Below are 18,715 nucleotides of genomic sequence, written 5' to 3'. Positions count from 1 at the left end.
ATTCATTTTTTTACAGAATTTTCGGTCTTTTTTTCTTTTATAGCACAAAATATAAAAAAAATTGAGCAGTGATTTAATACCACCAAAAGAGAGCTTTATTTATGTGAAAAAAAGACACACATTTCATATGGGTACAGTGTTGTATGACTGAGTAATTGTCATTCACAATGTGAGTGCACCAAAAGCAAAAAATTGGTCTGGTTATTAAAGAGGAAGTAAACCCTGATGTGTTTACTTCCTCTTTCATTCCCTGCAAAGGCAAAGCATAATGGACTACTATGCATAGTATAATAGTCCATTATGTGTCACTTACCTGACACAGGAGCCAGTGAAGTCACCGATGTCCCCTCTAGTCCGGCGCATCCATCTTCTCTGTGGGGTCTTGCAGCTCCGCTGCTGTCATTCGGCGAAGCCGCGATGACGTCACTCCCACGCATGCGCACGGGAGCCGACACGCGCAGCATCTTCGTCGTTGACGATGCTGCGCTCAGTGCGCCTATGCGCCGCTGTCTACGGCGCATGCTCTGTAGACAGCGGTGCCTGTCTTCGGGCAACTATCTCCTAACCGTGTAGGCTTACCTGTAGGTCAAAGTGGTTTGTAAGGGTTTACAACCACTTAAAGGGTGTTTAAGTGCCCAGTGGTCAAGTGGTTAAAGGACCAGTTCACAGATGCTCTCAGATGAGCTCCCTCCACAACAAGCACAGGAATTGGCCGAACTACCTAAAGCATCATGCTTTGCTGTAGATGCTATGAAGGATTCTATTCAGGCATCCCGCCTTGCATTTGTACTTGTACATACGCGAATGACCCTTTGGTTAAAGGGTTGGTCAGCTGAGACGCCTTGTAAGAACCTTCTAACTAGTTTCCCCTTTACGGGAGTACGATTATTTGACGATAGTTTGGATAAATACATGCAAACTATTTCCAGCGAAAATGGTACTCTTTTGCCAGTCAAAAGAAAATATAAGCGTCTTTCATTTAAACTGTTCGGCCTCTGCCATCAGACCAGGCATAAAGGAAGACCTGGGGCTACAAGTCTCCAGAGCAGAATACAAGACCTCCGTATGAAGAGGCATCTCCCCTCACCAAGGTGGGGGGGGACTTCTGATATGTACTCAGAAGTCTAGCAAAGGGAGATAAAGGACAAATGGACTCTCTCCACTGTGTCTCTAGGATACAAGCTAGAGCTTTGAGAGTCTCCACCATCTTGTTTTCTGAGATCAAATGTTCCCAAGGATCCAGGGAAAAGACAATCCCTGTTGCAAGCGTTACACCGATTTATTGGCTCAAGGGGTGATCAGACAGATTCCCAAACAAGAGCTTGGTTTGAGCTTTTACTCAAACCTAATTACGGTGCCAAAGCCAAATGGGGATATCAGACCAAGTCTAGATCGACATAATCTAAATCTGTTCCTGAAAATCCGCTCCATTTGCATGGAGTCAATCAAGTCAGTCATTTCCATCCTGCAAGGAGAAAAACTTCTAGCGTCCATCGACATCAGAGATGCATAGCTGCTTGTCCATATATTTCCTCCTCACCAGAGGTTTCTGCGGTTCAAAGTAGAACAGAAGCATTTTCAGTTAATAGCCTTGCTCTTCGGGCTTGCTACAGCACCTCAGGTATTCACTAAGGTATTGGCACCACCTCTAGTCAGGTTAAGGGCACAGGGCATAACTGTCTTGACTGACTTGGACCATCTATTGTTAATAGAACAGTCAGTGGCTTGCTTGAAGCAAGGTGTAGCCATCACAAGCAGTTACCTGGAAGGTTTGGGTTGGATTCTCAACCTAAAGTAATCCTCCTTAAAGCCACTAAGAAGGCTGGAGTATCTGGGCCTGATTATACCCAGCCCAGAAAAGGGGTCTTCTTGCCTCCCGCAAGGATCAGCTCCATACAGGAGCTGGTGAGGATGATCAGAACGAAGAGAAATCCTTCAATTCGCCTTTGCATGAGGTTGTTAGAGAAGATGGTGGCTTCATTCGAAGCAGTTCCCTATGCTCAATTTCATTCGAAACTGAAAGCAGTATTCTGTCTGCTTGGAACAAAACGATTCAAGCTTTTGACTTGCCAGTGTGGCTGTCCCCATGAGTGTCCCAAAGCTTCAGTTGGTGGTTACTACCTTGGAACCTGCTGAAGGGAAAATCCTTCAGATCAATTATCTGGAAGGTAGTAACGACAGATGCCAGCCTTTACAGGCTGGGGAGTAGGAGCCTTGCCCATCAACATCCTAGAGATTCCGGCAGTGTATCTGGCTCTAGAAACCTGGACCTCCAGGTTAAAGAATTGTCCTGCCAGGATCTAGTCTGACAATGCCACGGCTGTGGCATATATCAATCACAAGGGGTCACCAAGAGTCTCTCAGCTAAGAGAGAGATGAACCAGATTCTAACTTGGACAGAAGAGAATGTCCCATGCCTATCGGCAGTTTTCATTCCGGGACTAGAGAATTGGCAGGTGGACTATCTAGGTCACCGGCAGTTATTTCCAGGAGAAAGGTCTATTCACCTCAAGGTGTTTCAGGCTGTTTGCCAAAGATGGGGGACTCCGGACGTAGACCTTCTAGCATCCAGATTCAACACTAAGCTAGTCAACTTTGCATCCAGGCCAGGGGACCCACTCGCATACAGAAGAGATGCGTTGGCGACCCAGTGGGATCAGTTTTTACTGATCTATGCACTTTTCCCCAATTTCAGTTGCTACCTCAAGTTCTTTGCAGGTTCAAGCTGGAAAGAAAATCAGCAATACTGGTAGCACCAGCATGGCCCAGAAGGTCATGGTACGCAGAGATCATAAGGATGGCACTGGTGGGTCCAGGGTTCTTCGCACTAAGGCCAGACCTGCTATCTCAGGGGCCGATATTCCATCCTACTTTACGAACGCTAAATTTTACGACTTGTCTATTGAGACCCACATTCGAAATAAACGTTGGCTTTCCAGGTCAGTTATCTCTACTTTGATTAATGCTAGGAAGCCAGCTTCTAGAGCTATATATTATAGAGCCTGGAAAGCAAATGTTTCCTGGCGTGAGTCCAAGGGTTGGTACCCTCGGAGATGTATCTTAGGCAGAATTCTTACCTTTCTACAATTAAGCGTAGAGATGAAGTTGGCCCTGAGTACTATTAGGGGCCAAGTCTCAGCCTTATCAATTTTTTTTTTTTTTTTTTTTTTTCAAAGACTGCTTGCTATGCATTCTTTAGTCCAGGGTTTCATGCAAGGAGTTCTGCGGATTAATCCGCCAGTTAAATCACTCTTAAGCCCTTGGGACTTAAATTTAGTTTTGTCAGTGTTAAAAAAAAACAGCCATTCAAACCATTGCAGCATGTTCCATTAGTCCTTCTGACTAGGAAGCTGATATTTTAGTTTGCTATATCCTCAGCTAGGAGGATTTCAGTATTGGCTGCTCTTTTTTGTAAGGAGTCCTATTTGATTATTCATGAGGATAGAGTGGTGTTATGCCCTCGTCCAGGTTTTTTTGCCAAAAGTGGTTTCAGGCTTTCATCTGAATGAAGATATTGTCCTGCCAGGGTTTTTTCCCAAGACCTTGTTCCAGGGAAGAAAGGTCACTACATTGTCTTGATGTAGTGAAAGCAGTGAAAATGTATTTAAGAAAACTGCTCCGATTCGTAAGACTGATGTCTTATTTCTTCTGCCAGATTGTCCTAGAAGGGACAGGCAGCATCAAAATCCACTGTCGCCAAGTGCATTTGGCAAGTTATAATTCAAACTTATGATTTAAAGGGAAAGATTCCCCCTTTTCAAGTTAGGGCACAGTCTACCGGAGTGGTTGGTGCTTCTTTGGCAGTGCGTCACCAGGCCTCCAGGTTTCAAATCTGCAAGGCTGCGACTTGGCCTTCAGTACATGCTCTTGATAAAATTTTGCAAATGTATGCAAGATGGAATGAGGATATCGCCTTCGGGCGCAGTGTGCTGCAGGCAGCAGTATAAGTCCTCAGGTCTGGGGGGTTACCCTATGCGTTGTGTCTCCCTCCCCTCAAGTAACATTGCTATGGGACATCCCACCAAGTAATTACTCGAAACTGTGTCCTATGATGTACGATAAAGAAAATAGGATTTTTAAAACAGCTTTCCTGTAAAATCCCTTTCTTGGAGTACATCATGGGACACAGAGCTCCCGCCCCTCTGTTTTATGGGGTGAGAGTATAAACTCAGTGCTCCTGGAAGGAGGAGGGGTTATATAGGGGAGTCAACTTCCTATATTGGTTATACCAGTGTCAACACCTGCAGGAAGGCCTATAACCCACCAAGTAATAACTTGAGACTTCGTGTCCTATGATGTACTCCAAGAAAAGGATTTTACAGGTAAGCTGTTTTAAAAATCCTATTTTTCACTGATACAAGAGCACTTTATGGACTTTATTATTTGTATCTGTTACCTTTTGGAATGATTCTATTTGTGGACCATTTAATTGCACTATTTTTATATCACTATTGATTAATTATTTTGCAGTATTTTAATATTTAGCAGATCACCATAAGTGGTTTGTGGGATTACATTGTTTTTTTTTATCAGTTTTAAATGTTTACCAACCATTATATGTTTACATGTGTGTACGTTTCACATTTTTCACTTCATAACAAAATTGTGGATACAAACTTATGTAGGAGATAATCTAACAAGCATTAAGTCACACCTTCATATGTCTTATTGAGTCACTAATTATAACCACTGTCACTTTTTCGGAATTTTTATTTTTACACTTTATTTCACTAAGGGTTTTTGAAAAGCGACAGTTTCTACTTCATCTTTCTCTTACTAGGGGGAAATATTCTACTTTCATACTTTAATTCTTTATTTTCTAGTCAGTTGCAGTAATGGCAGCTACACGTGAAGGAACAGTCCGCTACTGGCCAAGTCTCTCACATGAAGATTTTTTCACTGACACGTGTGTTGATTTTGTTGGCTCTGCTTGTGCATTCCTTACTGCTGTTAAGGTAAGCTATTGAAAACGTTATGCTACAGTTTTTTTTTTTTTTTTCTCTTGATGTAGAATTGCTTATATTTTCTTTGGTAAGTGTTGGTACTTGACTGTGATAACTTGTTTAGAAAGCCATCACCAGAAATTATTCTGCAGCGGCTCAATATATATGAATAACATTGTGGAAACTGACTTATTTACCACAATGACATATTTAAATACCATGTAAAAAACCCATACTGAGTGTTAAAAATTATAGCCCCCTGAGAGAAAACCATCTTTTATCATTATTTTGCAATACACCATATTTCTGGTCTAAGTGTCTCACTTCCGTTATTCACTTTTGTTCAATTATTACAAATAAATTATATGTTTACCAGTCTAGCAGAGTAATGTATATTACAAGGTCAGGGTCACCATTTAGCAAAGAAAATTGTTGGAAATGAGAACACTTAAATTAAAAATATGCTTTACCTGTCCATATATAACACTTTTTGGATGTACATATAACCCCTTTTATTCCACAAGTCCATTTTAAATATTATTTATTTCGTTTTCCACATTTACAAAAAAACTGTAAAAAATATTTCTTATACATACTATTACAAATCACTTTGTTTAGCATTCATGGTATTTCAGTATTTTCAACATTCATATAAAAACAGACAGTAAGAAAATACACATTGGGTACCCGACCGGATCGATCCTTAATATACCTAAGAAAATGTAAAAAAAATAAAAAATAAAATAAAAAAGGGGACAAACCCTCCACACCTCAGTGTTCAAAATTATCCTCTTGTATTCCACAAGTCCAATTAGAGATAAGTTTAAAATAACCTATTCTGAATGATATCCAGTCTGTCTTTATATATGCTCCTGTAAAAAAGGATTAAGAAACCTAGATGTAACAGCTTTACTGCAAACTGCACTAGTATCATTATTGCCTGTTGCTGTGATGTATATCTTCCATGGATCAACTAGACTAACGGAGATTGTGCAGGAGAAAGCACCAGACTTCAATGTCAACATGGAGTCAGTCATTCTACTCTCCTGACAATTGCATTCCAACTCCCTCTCTCATAATCAAACAATCAAAGTCTCTTCAAAGTCCTCTCAAAAACTATAGTCCCTGATAACACAATCAGAAGAGAATAATGATACAAGCAAAAAACAAAAGGTATTGATTGTTGTAGGTTTAGTTGTCTCGTGGTCATAGTAGAAATCAAGATTCCAGAGGAAAAAAACAAAAAACCTTTTGCTGTCATCCACTCTACTTTTAAACTCAGCCGGCCTGACCATTTTTGCCATTTTTCCATTTGCATTTTTTTTTCCAATTTTAGTTCTTTATTAAAAGGACAGAGAAACATGGAACACAACTAGGGATGCACCGAAATTTCGGCCGCCGAAACATATCGGCCGAAAATGGCCTTTTCGGCATTTTGCCGAAAGAGAATTCTTGCCGATAATGGCGCCGAAAATCGCGCATGCGCAGTAGCGGTGGGAGAAACTTCGGATGACATCACCCGTTCTGTGGGCGGCTTGCACGTTCCTCGCGGATAAGACGCCACACTCGTAAGCACGTTCCCTGCTGAGACGCTGGCACCTTCCCCGCGGACGCTCCTCGTGCTTGTGAGACGCTGCTGGGACCCGAGAGACGCTGCTGGGACCCGAGAGACGCTGCTGGGACCCGAGACGGCTTCATAGAGGGCTGCACATTCCGAAAGTACAACAGTGGGCACTGGGCACTGTCCCTCCTGGATGGCTACCATTACTACTATTCGCCGGTGAGCAATGCATTGCCTTTTTGCCTTAAACTGCCAAACAATCCAACTAATTTATTTTACTATACTACTGAAACTGTCATAGCAGTCAAACAACATGTATTACTTACGCCTTTGTGCCTTTTGTGCCATGCAGTATGGTATTAATTAAATGTCTTACAGTACATCGTAGCAAAAAAAAAAAAATTTCATTATTCTGTAGTACTAGTATACTATAAAATGTATGCCCTTGTTGTCATTGAATTTGTCATTTGGTATAGTATAGCACACTGACATGACATGATTTATCATTTTTTTAAAACATGACAGTACGCAATATAATATATTATATTTAACAACTATATATATATTATATATTTTATTGTACAACAACAAGCACATGAAGTTATAGTATTATATTATACTGCAGAATAGCGCCCAAAAAATTAAATATAGCATGAAATTGCAATTGCAATTTGCATGCAAGCAATCCTTTCCATTTGCAATGAAATTTAATCAGTGCAATTATATTATCTTTTGGTACAAGTCAGGAGATATACTGCAGTGCAGACATATTAACTACCTTGCATGGCAAGAGCTGCAGCGTTTAAAAAAAAAAAGTGATAGTTTGTTATTTTTTAAAGCTGCCTCCTGGGGTTTAGCTTTAAAATTAATTTCGTCCTTTTTTTTCTTTTCCCCCTCAGATTTCACTCCCACTATAGATCATTCTATGCTATTATTCTGCGCTACCAGCAAAGGTGGGCCATGTCTGCAGTGTGGAAATATTTTAAAGTTTCTGATAAAGACCCCAAATTTGCAATCTGTAGTCTTTGCTCAGCAGAAATTTCAAGAGGGGGTACAGTGCCAAGGCATTTTTCAACAACAGGTTTGATACACCATCTGAAAACACGACATCCAGTTCAGCATTCAGATTACAAGAAAACAGTGCCACTTCCAAAAAGTGACTCAGGCTCAACACCATCTGTGGCCACGGTCTTTGAAAAGGTTAAAAAATTTGCAAGTGACAGTCCCAAAGCTCGTGCCATAACAGATAAAATTATGGAATTTATTGCATTAGACGACCAGCCATTCTCTGTTGTGGAGGACATTGGATTCCGTAGGCTTATGCAACATATTGAGCCACGTTACTCACTACCAAGCAGACGCTACTTTGCAGATACCTGTCTACCTGAATTGTTTTGCAGTGTTAGAAAACGCGTTCAAGAGCTCATGACTACCGACATCATAGCAATCAGTTTTACTACCGACATTTGGAGTTCAGACGTCAGTCCAACGAGCATGCTTAGCCTGACAGCTCAGTGGATAGATGACAAATTTCAATTGCAAAACATCCTACTTAACGCACGTGAGTTTGTTGGATCACATACTGCAGCAGCAATAGCTGACACTTTAAAATCCATGCTTGACACTTGGCACATTGAGAAGTCTAAAGTGCATTTGATTGTACGAGATAATGCGCGGAACATGGCAAAGGCAATGGAGGACAGTGAACTTAAAAGCATACCGTGTATGGCACACACGCTGCAATTGGCTGTGAATGAAGGATTGCTGAGTCAGCGCACCATATCTGATATTGTATCAAAAGGAAGAAAAATTGTGGGTCACTTTAAGCATTCTCCACTTGCTTATTCCAGATTACAAGCTTTGCAGATACAGTTTGGAATGCCACCGAAACGACTGCAGCAAGATGTAGCCACTCGTTGGAACAGCACCTACTATATGCTGCAAAGTCTTTTTGAACAAAAGCGTGTTTTAGCTGCATACATTGCAGATTACGAGCTGCCGGCAACACTGAGTGCACATCAGTGGATGTTAGTTGAAAATAGTTTGTCTCTTCTATCTCCATTTGAACAGTTAACAAAAGAAATAAGCTCAACTAATGCTTCCGTTTCTGAAGTTATTCCCTTGATTGCCGCACTGAAGCGTCCGCTAGGAAAAGAGATAGAAACAGACCATGGCGTAAAAACGGCTAAAACCACTCTACTGGAGGCTGTTACCAACCGGTTTCAAGACACCGAGTCCAACCCTCTGTACTGCATTGCAACAGTTCTAGATCCTCGATTTAAAGAGCATTATTTTAATGTTGAGAAAAAGCAGCGTGCACGGGAAATGATACAGGCACAAATGGAGGTGGTGGAAGCATCCGGTGAAGGAGTTTTGAGGTGTAGCACAGAGGAACGTGAGAAGAAACGGTTGCATACAAGTGAAGAGGAACACGCTCCCTCCATATCTGATATGTTTGAAGAAATTTTACATGAATGCACCCCGGTCCATAGCAGTGCAACAACAAGTGCAGCTACCCAACAGCTGGACATTTATTTAGCTGAACAGCCTATCGCCAGAAGTGACAATCCCCTTGTGTACTGGCGCATCAACAAACAACGTTTTCCTTTGCTTGCACAGATTGCATGCAGATATTTATCTGCCCCAAGCACCAGTACAGAGAGTGAGAGACTGTTCAGTCTAGCATCTCATATTCTTGACGAGAAGAGAAACCGTCTCTCCTGTGAGAAAGCGGAGCAACTTTTGTTCTTAAAGCGAAATCTGCCACTTATACTGAAATAGATTTATAAATCCGTAGCATAGACCAATTCCTTTACCATGTTGTTGAACATAGTAAATGAATTGGCATTGGACTGTGCTATTTGGACAATTGGAACATACAACATAGTATGACTGACTACCAGTATGTTCCAGTTGTCTAGTTGTGCCATACTGCCATTAGTTGTTTGTTCATTGCAGTAGTTCTACAGTTTTTGCACTTCTTCAATTTAAGAGATCTCCAGTTGTTTTAGTACTGTACACAGTCACACACATCATACATAGTTTGTTGCTGTTGGGCCAAACTATATCTCTCTCTCCCTAAGCTTTCAGCCCGCTGCATGGCAGCAAAACTGTATGTCCTGTATCTGTGGCTGTCTACATATTCCAGTACCATACACTATACCACACTGTATTCCAGATATGGGCAGAGACTTCCAGAAACAGACTAGTCTACATTGCTTGCTGTGATTGCCCGAGCACCGCTGCTGTAGACCAGACTGTAGACTGTGTTCCAGGATGTCTCTGCTCATACCCGGGGGCCGGAAAACAGTGTGGTCTACTGTATGACTGTGTGTGTAACCCGCAGCTACATATATACACTTTTATCGCACATGCAGCCGCTGACACCTTAGGGAGAGAACTTAGGGGGGAAAAAATAAATTACTACAGTTCTCTCAGGTTGGAAAATATTTATTGCATTTAGCATACTTATATATTACTGTGAAACAGAATAACAGCCTTCTGCCATTGTTATTCTTTATAGTTTGTTGTTGGGACAAAACTGTCAGTCATTGATTGTCTCTCCCTAAGCTTTCAGCCCGCTGCATGTGCAAAACTGTATGTCCTGTATCTGTGGCTGTCTACATATTCCAGTACCATACACTATACCACACTGTATTCCAGATATGGGCAGAGACTTCCAGAAACAGACTAGTCTACATTGCTTGCTGTGATTGCCCGAGCACCGCTGCTGTAGACCAGACTGTAGACTGTGTTCCAGGATGTCTCTGCTCATACCCGGGGGCCGGAAAACAGTGTGGTCTACTGTATGACTGTGTGTGTAACCCGCAGCTACATACATACACTTTTATCGCACATGCAGCCGCTGACACCTTAGGGAGAGATAACTGAATTACTACTAGTTCTTCTGGTTTAAGTTGAAAATTAATAAAGTCTAAGACATTAAGTCTTCTTAGACTTAGTCTTAGTCGTTTTATTTTTATATTATTTTATTTCATTTTTTTTATTTATTTTGTTATGGTTCAATGTGCACTGACTGCAGTCTACACTGTAGGATATGCGGTAGTAATTTATCATTTAATTTTGTATTTTTATTTGATTTTATGATTTTATCTTCTGTGTCCACTGTCCAATTTATTTGGGTTGCTTTATTAAAGTACTGTTATTTTCCATTACTGGACTATTCTTTTATTCATAAAATTAATGATTCAGTTGAATATGAATACTATAATGAATAATACTATATAAGGCGATTTTATATATATATATTTTTTTTTTTATATATATAAAAAGCCATTTTCGGTTTCGGTGCTGTTTCGGTATCGGTTTCGGTTTTCGGCCTAGTGTATTTTTCATTTTCGGTATCGGTTTCGGCACCAAAAAACCCATTCGGTGCACCCCTAAACACAACATCTAGATGTTACATTAGACCCAAGTAAAAATAAACCAGTGTAGGTACAGATGAGATACACAGCATATCACAAGTGGTACATTGACCTGTGACGCAAAGGAAGAGGGTCACCTGATACATCTGCGTTATCCAAGTAAGTCTCTCAGCTGCTCCATAATGGAGAGCCTCTCTCGGTGTGGTGCCCCCTCCTCCGTGCTATGAAGGACAATGTCGTGCTCCAGAAATAGTCCTGATACACTGAGCTGCTCCATGAGTCTCAAAAATATTAGAGTTAGGATGGCGTGGGTGAGGCTGGCACATCATCGGTCTCTCCAAACCCACGCCCCCAATAGAGAAAGGAAGGGATATTGGAGGATAAAGCAGGAATTAGTGAGAGAAAAAAGCAGAGGAAGATGGGGAAGGAAGGGTGAGAGGATGGGGGGGGGGGTGGTAAAGAGGAGGATAGTGGAGGGGGGGGGAGGGTTGAGACGGGCACCACGCAGGCAGCGCGACCCCCCTGCAGTGAGTACCTGCCTATGAGCACCTGGCCTGCCAGCGACAGTATTTCCGATCTTTTAGAGATTTTCAACCGGGAGAAAGTCACCCACTCAATGTATCCCCCTCCAGAAGGGCCCTACCTTAATTTGAAAATATGAATATGTTCCAACCCGACTATGTCTTAGTGAATCTCTCATTCTGGCTTCCATTTTTTTTTTTTATGTCCTCGACTTTTCTAAGCCACATACCAATTGTCGGGGGTTGCGTGGACTTCCAGCCCAAAGGGATGCACGCTTTGGTGGCGTCTAATAGATGGTGGCTCAAGGAAGTCTTGTATGTCTTACGGGAGATATTGGAGCAGAAAAAAGGCAGGATAGTTTGGAATAGAACGGTCAGTAAACTCTGAGACCATTTCCTGGACTGTCTTCCAGAACTGCTCCAACAGAGGGCAGGTTCAAAAGATGTAGAGAATCGTCCTCTCATCCCTCTGACATCTCCAACATCTGTCTGACGATGTTGGAAAGATCCAGTGTAGTTTCGCAGGAGTATGGAACCATCTGGTTACGATTTTGAAATTAGTCTCGTAGTGTTCTCGTACAGATGGAAGATGTGTGTAAAATCTGCACTGCATATCCTTTTCCCAAGCTTCCAGGCAACTCAGACGGTGGTCGTCCGGCGGCATAATCAGTAGTTGGTATGTGGTAGACAGGGCATGGAGCATGGCACCTTCTTCTGAGCAGTAAACTTCATAAGAGGTTAAACTTTGGTTGAAATTACCAGGGGGGGGTGGGGGGGTAGAGATTGCAAGAAATGATTTAGTTGGGAGGCTTTCCAAAAGTCCAGCCTGTACGGGCCCTCTGGAGCCATAAGATCAGTTGTAGTGGGTCATGTGCCCCCCCCCCCTTAAGAAAGTGGGACACTTGAAAGATACCAGATGCTTTTCGGGATTGGAAAGCAGGGTCTGTGCATTCCCGGGGAGAACTCCGGGGCCCCCAGGATCGGGCGGAGCAGTGAGTCTTTCGACGTAAGTCTGGAGCTCAAGAAGAGAGACGTGCATATGCGTGAGGTCACACCTATTAGAGGGTGGTTTTTCACGTCTCTTGGTAATTGATTATGGCACCATGGTGCTCTGTTCAGGGCTACATCACTTTGGACTTGTTCCATTCGGGTCCATAGTTTTGTGGTCTGGTGTCGATTCCAGTCAATAAGTCTGGTCAGATGGGCGGCCTGATAGTATTTGTGAAGGTCTGGTACTGCTAAACCTCCGTATTGTTTGGGTCGGGTCAGCTGACGGTGGTTAAGTCTAGGTTTTTTATTGGCCCAAATAAAGTCAGACAATAAGGCCCTGGTCTGTTCAAAGTAGTGGGATGGGATTTGGATCAGTAGCGCTTGTATAAGATATAGCAATTTAGGGAGGATGCACATCTTGATGATGTTGCATCTACCCAACCAAGATTGTAAACCCGTGTGCCACTTTGAAGCAGGGTGCGTATCACTAGCAGTAATGGGTGAGGGGGGGGGGGGTTCAGGGTGTAGACTTGGGATAATGTAGGAGGAATGTATGTTCCCAGATATTTCAGAGCTGTGTTTGCTCATTTAAATTTAAAGTCATTTCAGAGTGTTGTAAGGAGGCGTGGGGGGAGTCCTATGCTCATCGCTTCAGATTGATGAAAAAAAAATTTTTTTTTTCCAAAGATTTTTTTTGTTTTCAAAAAAGTTTATTAAAGTGATAAATAGAAAACAGTGTCAGCAAAAAGGATCAAATGACATAAATAGCATAAGTAGTTGGATGACAAGATTACAAGGAGGTGATAAACAGATCATAGAACTCCACAGACCAAACGACACATTATAAACATCAGTGTGGATCTTACGTCCAACAGGTCATGAAAAAGAGAGAAGATAAAACATTCAATGTGCTGACCTACATATCTAAAATGCATAAGAAAAGACCATATCGAGAAAGAGAGGGGAAAAGTTCAGAGAGAAAACAAAAAAGAGAAAGAATTGCAGATAGAAAAGAAAAAGAAAAACCCAAGGTGCGATCACTTTAGCAAACGAAATAGGAACCATGGGTTTCACTTCAGGTCATATATGTGAGTCGTGTCTTGCAGAGTATGGAAAATCTTTTCAGACAGCATTACTTGGTCAATGCGTGAGAGAACTTGAGACAAAGGGATCGACTGGGATTTCCAGTCAAGTGCTATAGTCCATAGCATAGAGACACATATGGAGTGAACTAGCCGTACAAAGTGTTTTGGGGTGTCAGGTGGGGTCTGGAAGAGAAGACAGTGGTGATAAGTGAGGGACAATGCCCGGCCCGCAAGCCCGTCCATCAGCCTTAGAACCTCCTGCCAGACTGGACGAATTAAACTACAATCCCAAAAAATGTGAACAAAGGTGCCCGGGTGATTGCAGCCTCTAAAACAGGGGATGTATGGGCATAGATCTGGTGCAAACGTACCGGGGTGTAGTACCATCTGGTGATTACTTTAATGGCTGTTTCTCTAATTAAGGATCTGGTGCATTTGCGCATATTATTCCATCCTTCCTCCCAATCCACCACACCGGTCTCCAGCGCCAACTCCCTCTCCCATTGTGGTCTATACCGTAGAGTCTGACCCACAGTATGTCCTTCCAGAGCCCTGTAGATCAGGAAGATCAGGCCTTTTTGGCGTGGGAAGTTAAAACATAAATCCTCAAAGATAGTGAGTTGGGTCTGGGACCGGAGCCCATAGTGGGAGAGAAAGAAGTGGCGGATTTGTAAGTATCTGAAACGTTCAACGTCCGGGAGTTGGTGCTGGTTCTGCAGTGTCGAAAAGGGAACAAAGTCAGAGCCCGTCACAAAGTTCCCTCAATTGAGTAAGTTTACATTGAACCCACACTCCGAAAGATTCAGTATGGAGATAGGCTGGGGGGAACCTAGGATCACCCAGGAAAGAGGCGCCCATAGAGCCCCCCAGGGTGAGGTCGTATTTGTGTTTGTAGCGGTGCCACAGTAGGAGACTGTCCGCCACTATAGTATTAAGCGTATATAAAGTCGAGTGAGGTCGATGAGTCGACCACATAAGGCCAGGGAGATAAAAGGGCGTTATCGAGTCACTCTCAAACCTCACCCAAGGGACTCTAGAATTAGGGATCGACCACTGTGCCTGTTGCGTAAATCTGCAGGTAAGATAATACAACCAAATTTGAGGAACCCCCAGACCTCCATTTTTCATAGAGCTGTACAGGACCCCCCTAGCAAACCTGGGAGATCTATTATTCCAAATAAATCTGTTGAAATGGGATTGAAGGTTGAGGAGAAAAAAATTGGAGAGCTTAACCGGTAGAGAGCGAAACAAATACAACAGCCTGGGGAGGATGACCATTTTGAGCGCTGTGATTCTTCCTATAAAGGGGATATGTAAAGAGCCAGCCTTTTATAGTATTTTTAAGTTTGCTAATCAATGGGGGGTAATTGACCCTAAAGAGATCACGGAAATTCCAGGGCAGTCCTACTCCCAAGTAGGGAATGTGGGAAGTAGCCCAAGTAAAGGAGTAGTTTTGTTTAATAAGGGCCAAATCATTGGGAGCAAAGCCTATAGGGAGGGCTACAGATTTGGAGACATTAATGGAAAGACCAGAGACCTTCGCAAAGTGCGACAGTGTTAGAAAAAGGTTGGGGAGGGAGACATGAGGGTTTGTTATAAACGTCAAAACATCATCAGCATACATGCAAAATTTGTACATTTCGTTACCCTTAGTGTAACCAGTAATGTCTCAGGAGGGCTATCGCGAGGGGCTCTAGGGCTAAAGCGAAGATTAAAGGGGAAAGGGGACACCCCTGTCTAGTGCCTCTACCTATGGGGAAGAATTCGGAGCAACAGCCAGGCAACTTAATGCGGGTCATAGGGTTATTATAGAGGGCTTTGAACCCCACCAGGAAGCTGCCATGAAAGCCCATGAGTGGCAGAAGTGTGTCTAAGTAGTTCCATGTAACACTGTCAAACGCCTTCTGTATGTCTAGGCTTAACAGGAGGAGTTTGCGGGAAAACAGGTTGGCGTCTTGGATAACGTCTGTTGCTAGGCGGATGTTGTCTGTGATGAAGCGATGTGGGATAAATCCAGACTGGAAGAGGGAAATCAAGGAGGGGATAAACTTTGCCAGTCTATCAGCTAAAATTCTACTAAATATTTTGATATCATTATTTATAACCGAGATGGGCCTAAAATTTTGGGGTAAATTATGGTTCTTATTGGGTTTAGGGATCAGTGACATGTTAGCTAACAACATTTCCTCTGGGAAGCAATCGCCAAGCAAAATTGAGTTGAAAAGGTGTACCATTCTAGGGGCCAAGATCATGGAGTATTTTTTTGTAATAAAGAGCCGAAAAGCCATCCGGGCCCGGGGCAGAACCCATTTTCAGTGACTTGAGGACCCCTAAGAGTTCTGGGACCGTGATAGGGGCATTGAGTACTTCCAATTGTGAGGGGGAAAGTGTCGGGAGGGGGATGTCATGTAACCAGGACAGGTCTCCGGGGTAGGGGAGAGTGTGGTGGGGCTCTAAGAGCTTCGTATAGAATTGCTTAAAGATCTTGAGAACCTCTTTGGGATGTGAAGACACAAAACCGTCTCTATTAGACAGCCGGTATAAATGAGGAGGGCAAATTGAGTTAGACAATCTCCTAGCAAACATAGTCAATGCTGAGTTGAATAACAAACTGCGGGCCTTGGCCCAACGTAGTGTCTTTTCTACCTTGGATGACAACAAGGAGTCTAGTTCCAGGTACTTCTGGTAGATGGAACACCTGGTAGAGTCCAAGTGTAACAAAGACAAATTTTTATATAATTGATCTAGTTCATTGGTTAACTCTACCATTCTGAGTCTGTTGGATTTGTTACGGGCAGCAGAAATACTGATAAGTTTCCCTCTGATGACAGCTTTATGCGCCATCCAGAGAAGTTTGGGCTGTATATCCGGGCGAGCATTCAGGGAAAAATATTCTTCCAGAGACTGAGCCACTTGGGAATCCACCGCTGCGTCAGAGAGAAGGGACTCATTCAATCTCCAAGAATGGGGCGTGGGGGCGAGCCTAATAAATCCTGTAGTGAAGGAGGTAACCTGATGGTCTGACCATACACATGGGTGGATGGAGGCCTCTAAAGAGTTAGCAAGTATAATTGGGGAGGTGTATATGTAGTCTAATCTTGCATAACTGTTATGAGGGTGGGAAAAAAAGGTGTACTCTCTGCAGCCTATGTTATGCGCCCTCCAGGTGTCAGTGAGTTGCAGATCCCGAAGGCCGCTAGTGAGAGATTTCGGGAAAGCTCTAGAAGCGACCGTAGTCGACGAGCGGTCTAGAGTGGCATTGGCTACTGAGTTAAAATCGCCACCTATGATCATATGAGGGGAGTGGTATTGTGCCAACTTCTCGAAAAATAACCCAAAGAAGGCAGCTGAGCCCTCATTGGGTGCGTAAATACTGGCAATGGTAAGTTCCCTGTTGTGGACAATGCCCTTCACAATCACATAACGACTTTCAGGGTCCCTTAATATTTGCTTAACCTCCATCGGGAGGGAAGAGTGGAGGAGTATGGCGGCACCCCTGGTCTTGGACGAGTGGAGCGAGTAAAAGGCTTGAGGGAAATTTTTATTGAAAAATTTGGGATGGGAGGAGCGGGAGAAATGGGTTTCTTGGAGGAGAAGGATTTTAGCTCCAAGTCGTTTATAAAAGGTAAAGGCTTTGCACCTTTTAGAAGGGGAGTTAAATCCTTTAACGTTATGTGAAATACATGTTATTGCCATGGTGTATGAGAAAAAACATAGATAATTGGGGGATCAAATGTGGTGGAGGGGGGGGAGGGGGATGTCTCCAAGGAATACTCGTCCAACAAGTACAAGAGTATCAGGGGAACCCTCACAGCGTCTCCCAAACTCCTCGGAAATAAGGTACAATACAGTAACGCCAAGAGTGAAATGAGAACACAGAACCTGAGTATAAAATAAACCTGTGTTGTTGAAGGAACATAGGATTTGAAAAATGATCGACCTATATGGGAGAAAACCAAAAAACATAGAGAAAGAAAATTAACCTTTGAAAAAATAATCCCAGCCTCTAACATAGGTCTGAGAAACAACATTAATGCTAAACGTGGTAGCGTGTGGGAGAGAGTTCCCACACCAAAGTAAAAGTCGGATACCGAGACTACTAGGTCTCGCGGCCAGTAGGGTTGCGCAATGGTAGGGAGCACCCACCAGAGAAGCAACCAACCACTGGAAAGGGGAGCCATAATACAGCTCCTAGGGACTTGTAAAATTCCAGAGGGCCGGGTAGAATACCATGAAAAACATATGCTCCTCCTCCCTCTCTCCCCACCCCCCCCCCAAAAAAAGATGGAGGGGCGGAGAGAGAGGGAAAAAGAGGGGAAAAAAAAAAAATTCTACCCTCGAAACAGCAAACAAAAGCACATTGTGTATGTCCTCTGGGAGTCAAAGCTAACCGCAGTCAGAACCTCAAGATGAAGCAGAGTAAAGTACCGTCAGCGAGGGCTATCTTCCACCCGATCCCCCAACACCATACCGGATCCTACGTCTGTCCCTCCTGGTAGGGGGTGTTTGCCAAATAGGTGTAGCTCTAGGAGTGGAGGGCAGTCTGCGAATCATAGAGGGCTCCAATAAGCCAAGTTTCACCAGGATTTCCTGACCCTCCAGGACAGAGGTGGCGGAGTACGTCGTGCCATTATGAGGGATCACCAGACGAAACGGGAATCCCCACCGGTATCTGATACGGGCTGATTGTAAGACAGTGGTTATTTCCTTCAGGTTTCTCCTCCTCTCCAAAGTCGCCGATGCAATATCTGGAAAAATTTGGATTAATTTGTCGTCAAGGGTTATCCTCTGTTTGTTGCGGGCTGCTCTTTAATATTTCCTCCTTGACCAGAAAATCTTTCATGCAAAGGATGACATCCCTGGGCGGCTTGTCTTCCGGGGGTTTGGGGCGTAGGGCCGTATGAATCCGGTCACATTTGAACATGTTGGCCTCATGGTCAGGGAGCAAGGATTTAAACAACCTAATCACCACCGGAATGAGCTCAGATTCGGACTCAGGAATTCCACGGATGCGCAGATTATTGCGCCTGTTTCTGTTATCAAGGTCTTCTATCTGAGTCTGTAGTAGCTGGACCGTGGAGGATAGGGCTTCATGTTCTCTGCTAAGGTCATTATGAGCTATCGCCAACTCATCATGCTTAGTCTCTAATCTCTCTGTCCTCGCGCCCAGGGCAGAGATTTCTTGTGAAAGTGCATGGGAAGTCTTTTGTAGTTCCGATTGGAATTTGGA

At 43.2% G+C, this 18,715-nt stretch overlaps 1 protein-coding gene across 4 annotated transcripts in view; it reads left to right on the top strand.

The window, feature by feature from the left end:
• NUP133 (nucleoporin 133) overlaps nt 1–18,715 on the top strand; it is a 951,293-nt gene that overhangs the window by 119,709 nt on the left and 812,869 nt on the right. For all 4 annotated transcript variants that reach the window (XM_077486543.1, XM_077486541.1, XM_077486544.1 and 1 more), the window contains one exon: nt 4,824–4,955. In XM_077486543.1, the coding sequence (XP_077342669.1) occupies nt 4,824–4,955 (132 nt within the window). The remainder of the gene's footprint in view (nt 1–4,823; nt 4,956–18,715) is intronic.

Source organism: Lithobates pipiens, unplaced genomic scaffold (assembly GCF_037356315.1).
Source record: "Lithobates pipiens isolate NorthernLeopardFrog02 unplaced genomic scaffold, aLitPip1_a1.2 Scaffold_18, whole genome shotgun sequence".
In the NCBI taxonomy this organism is placed as follows: domain Eukaryota; kingdom Metazoa; phylum Chordata; class Amphibia; order Anura; family Ranidae; genus Lithobates; species Lithobates pipiens.
Note: the sequence above shows the minus strand (reverse complement) of the source record. Positions and strands in the feature narration are given on the sequence as shown.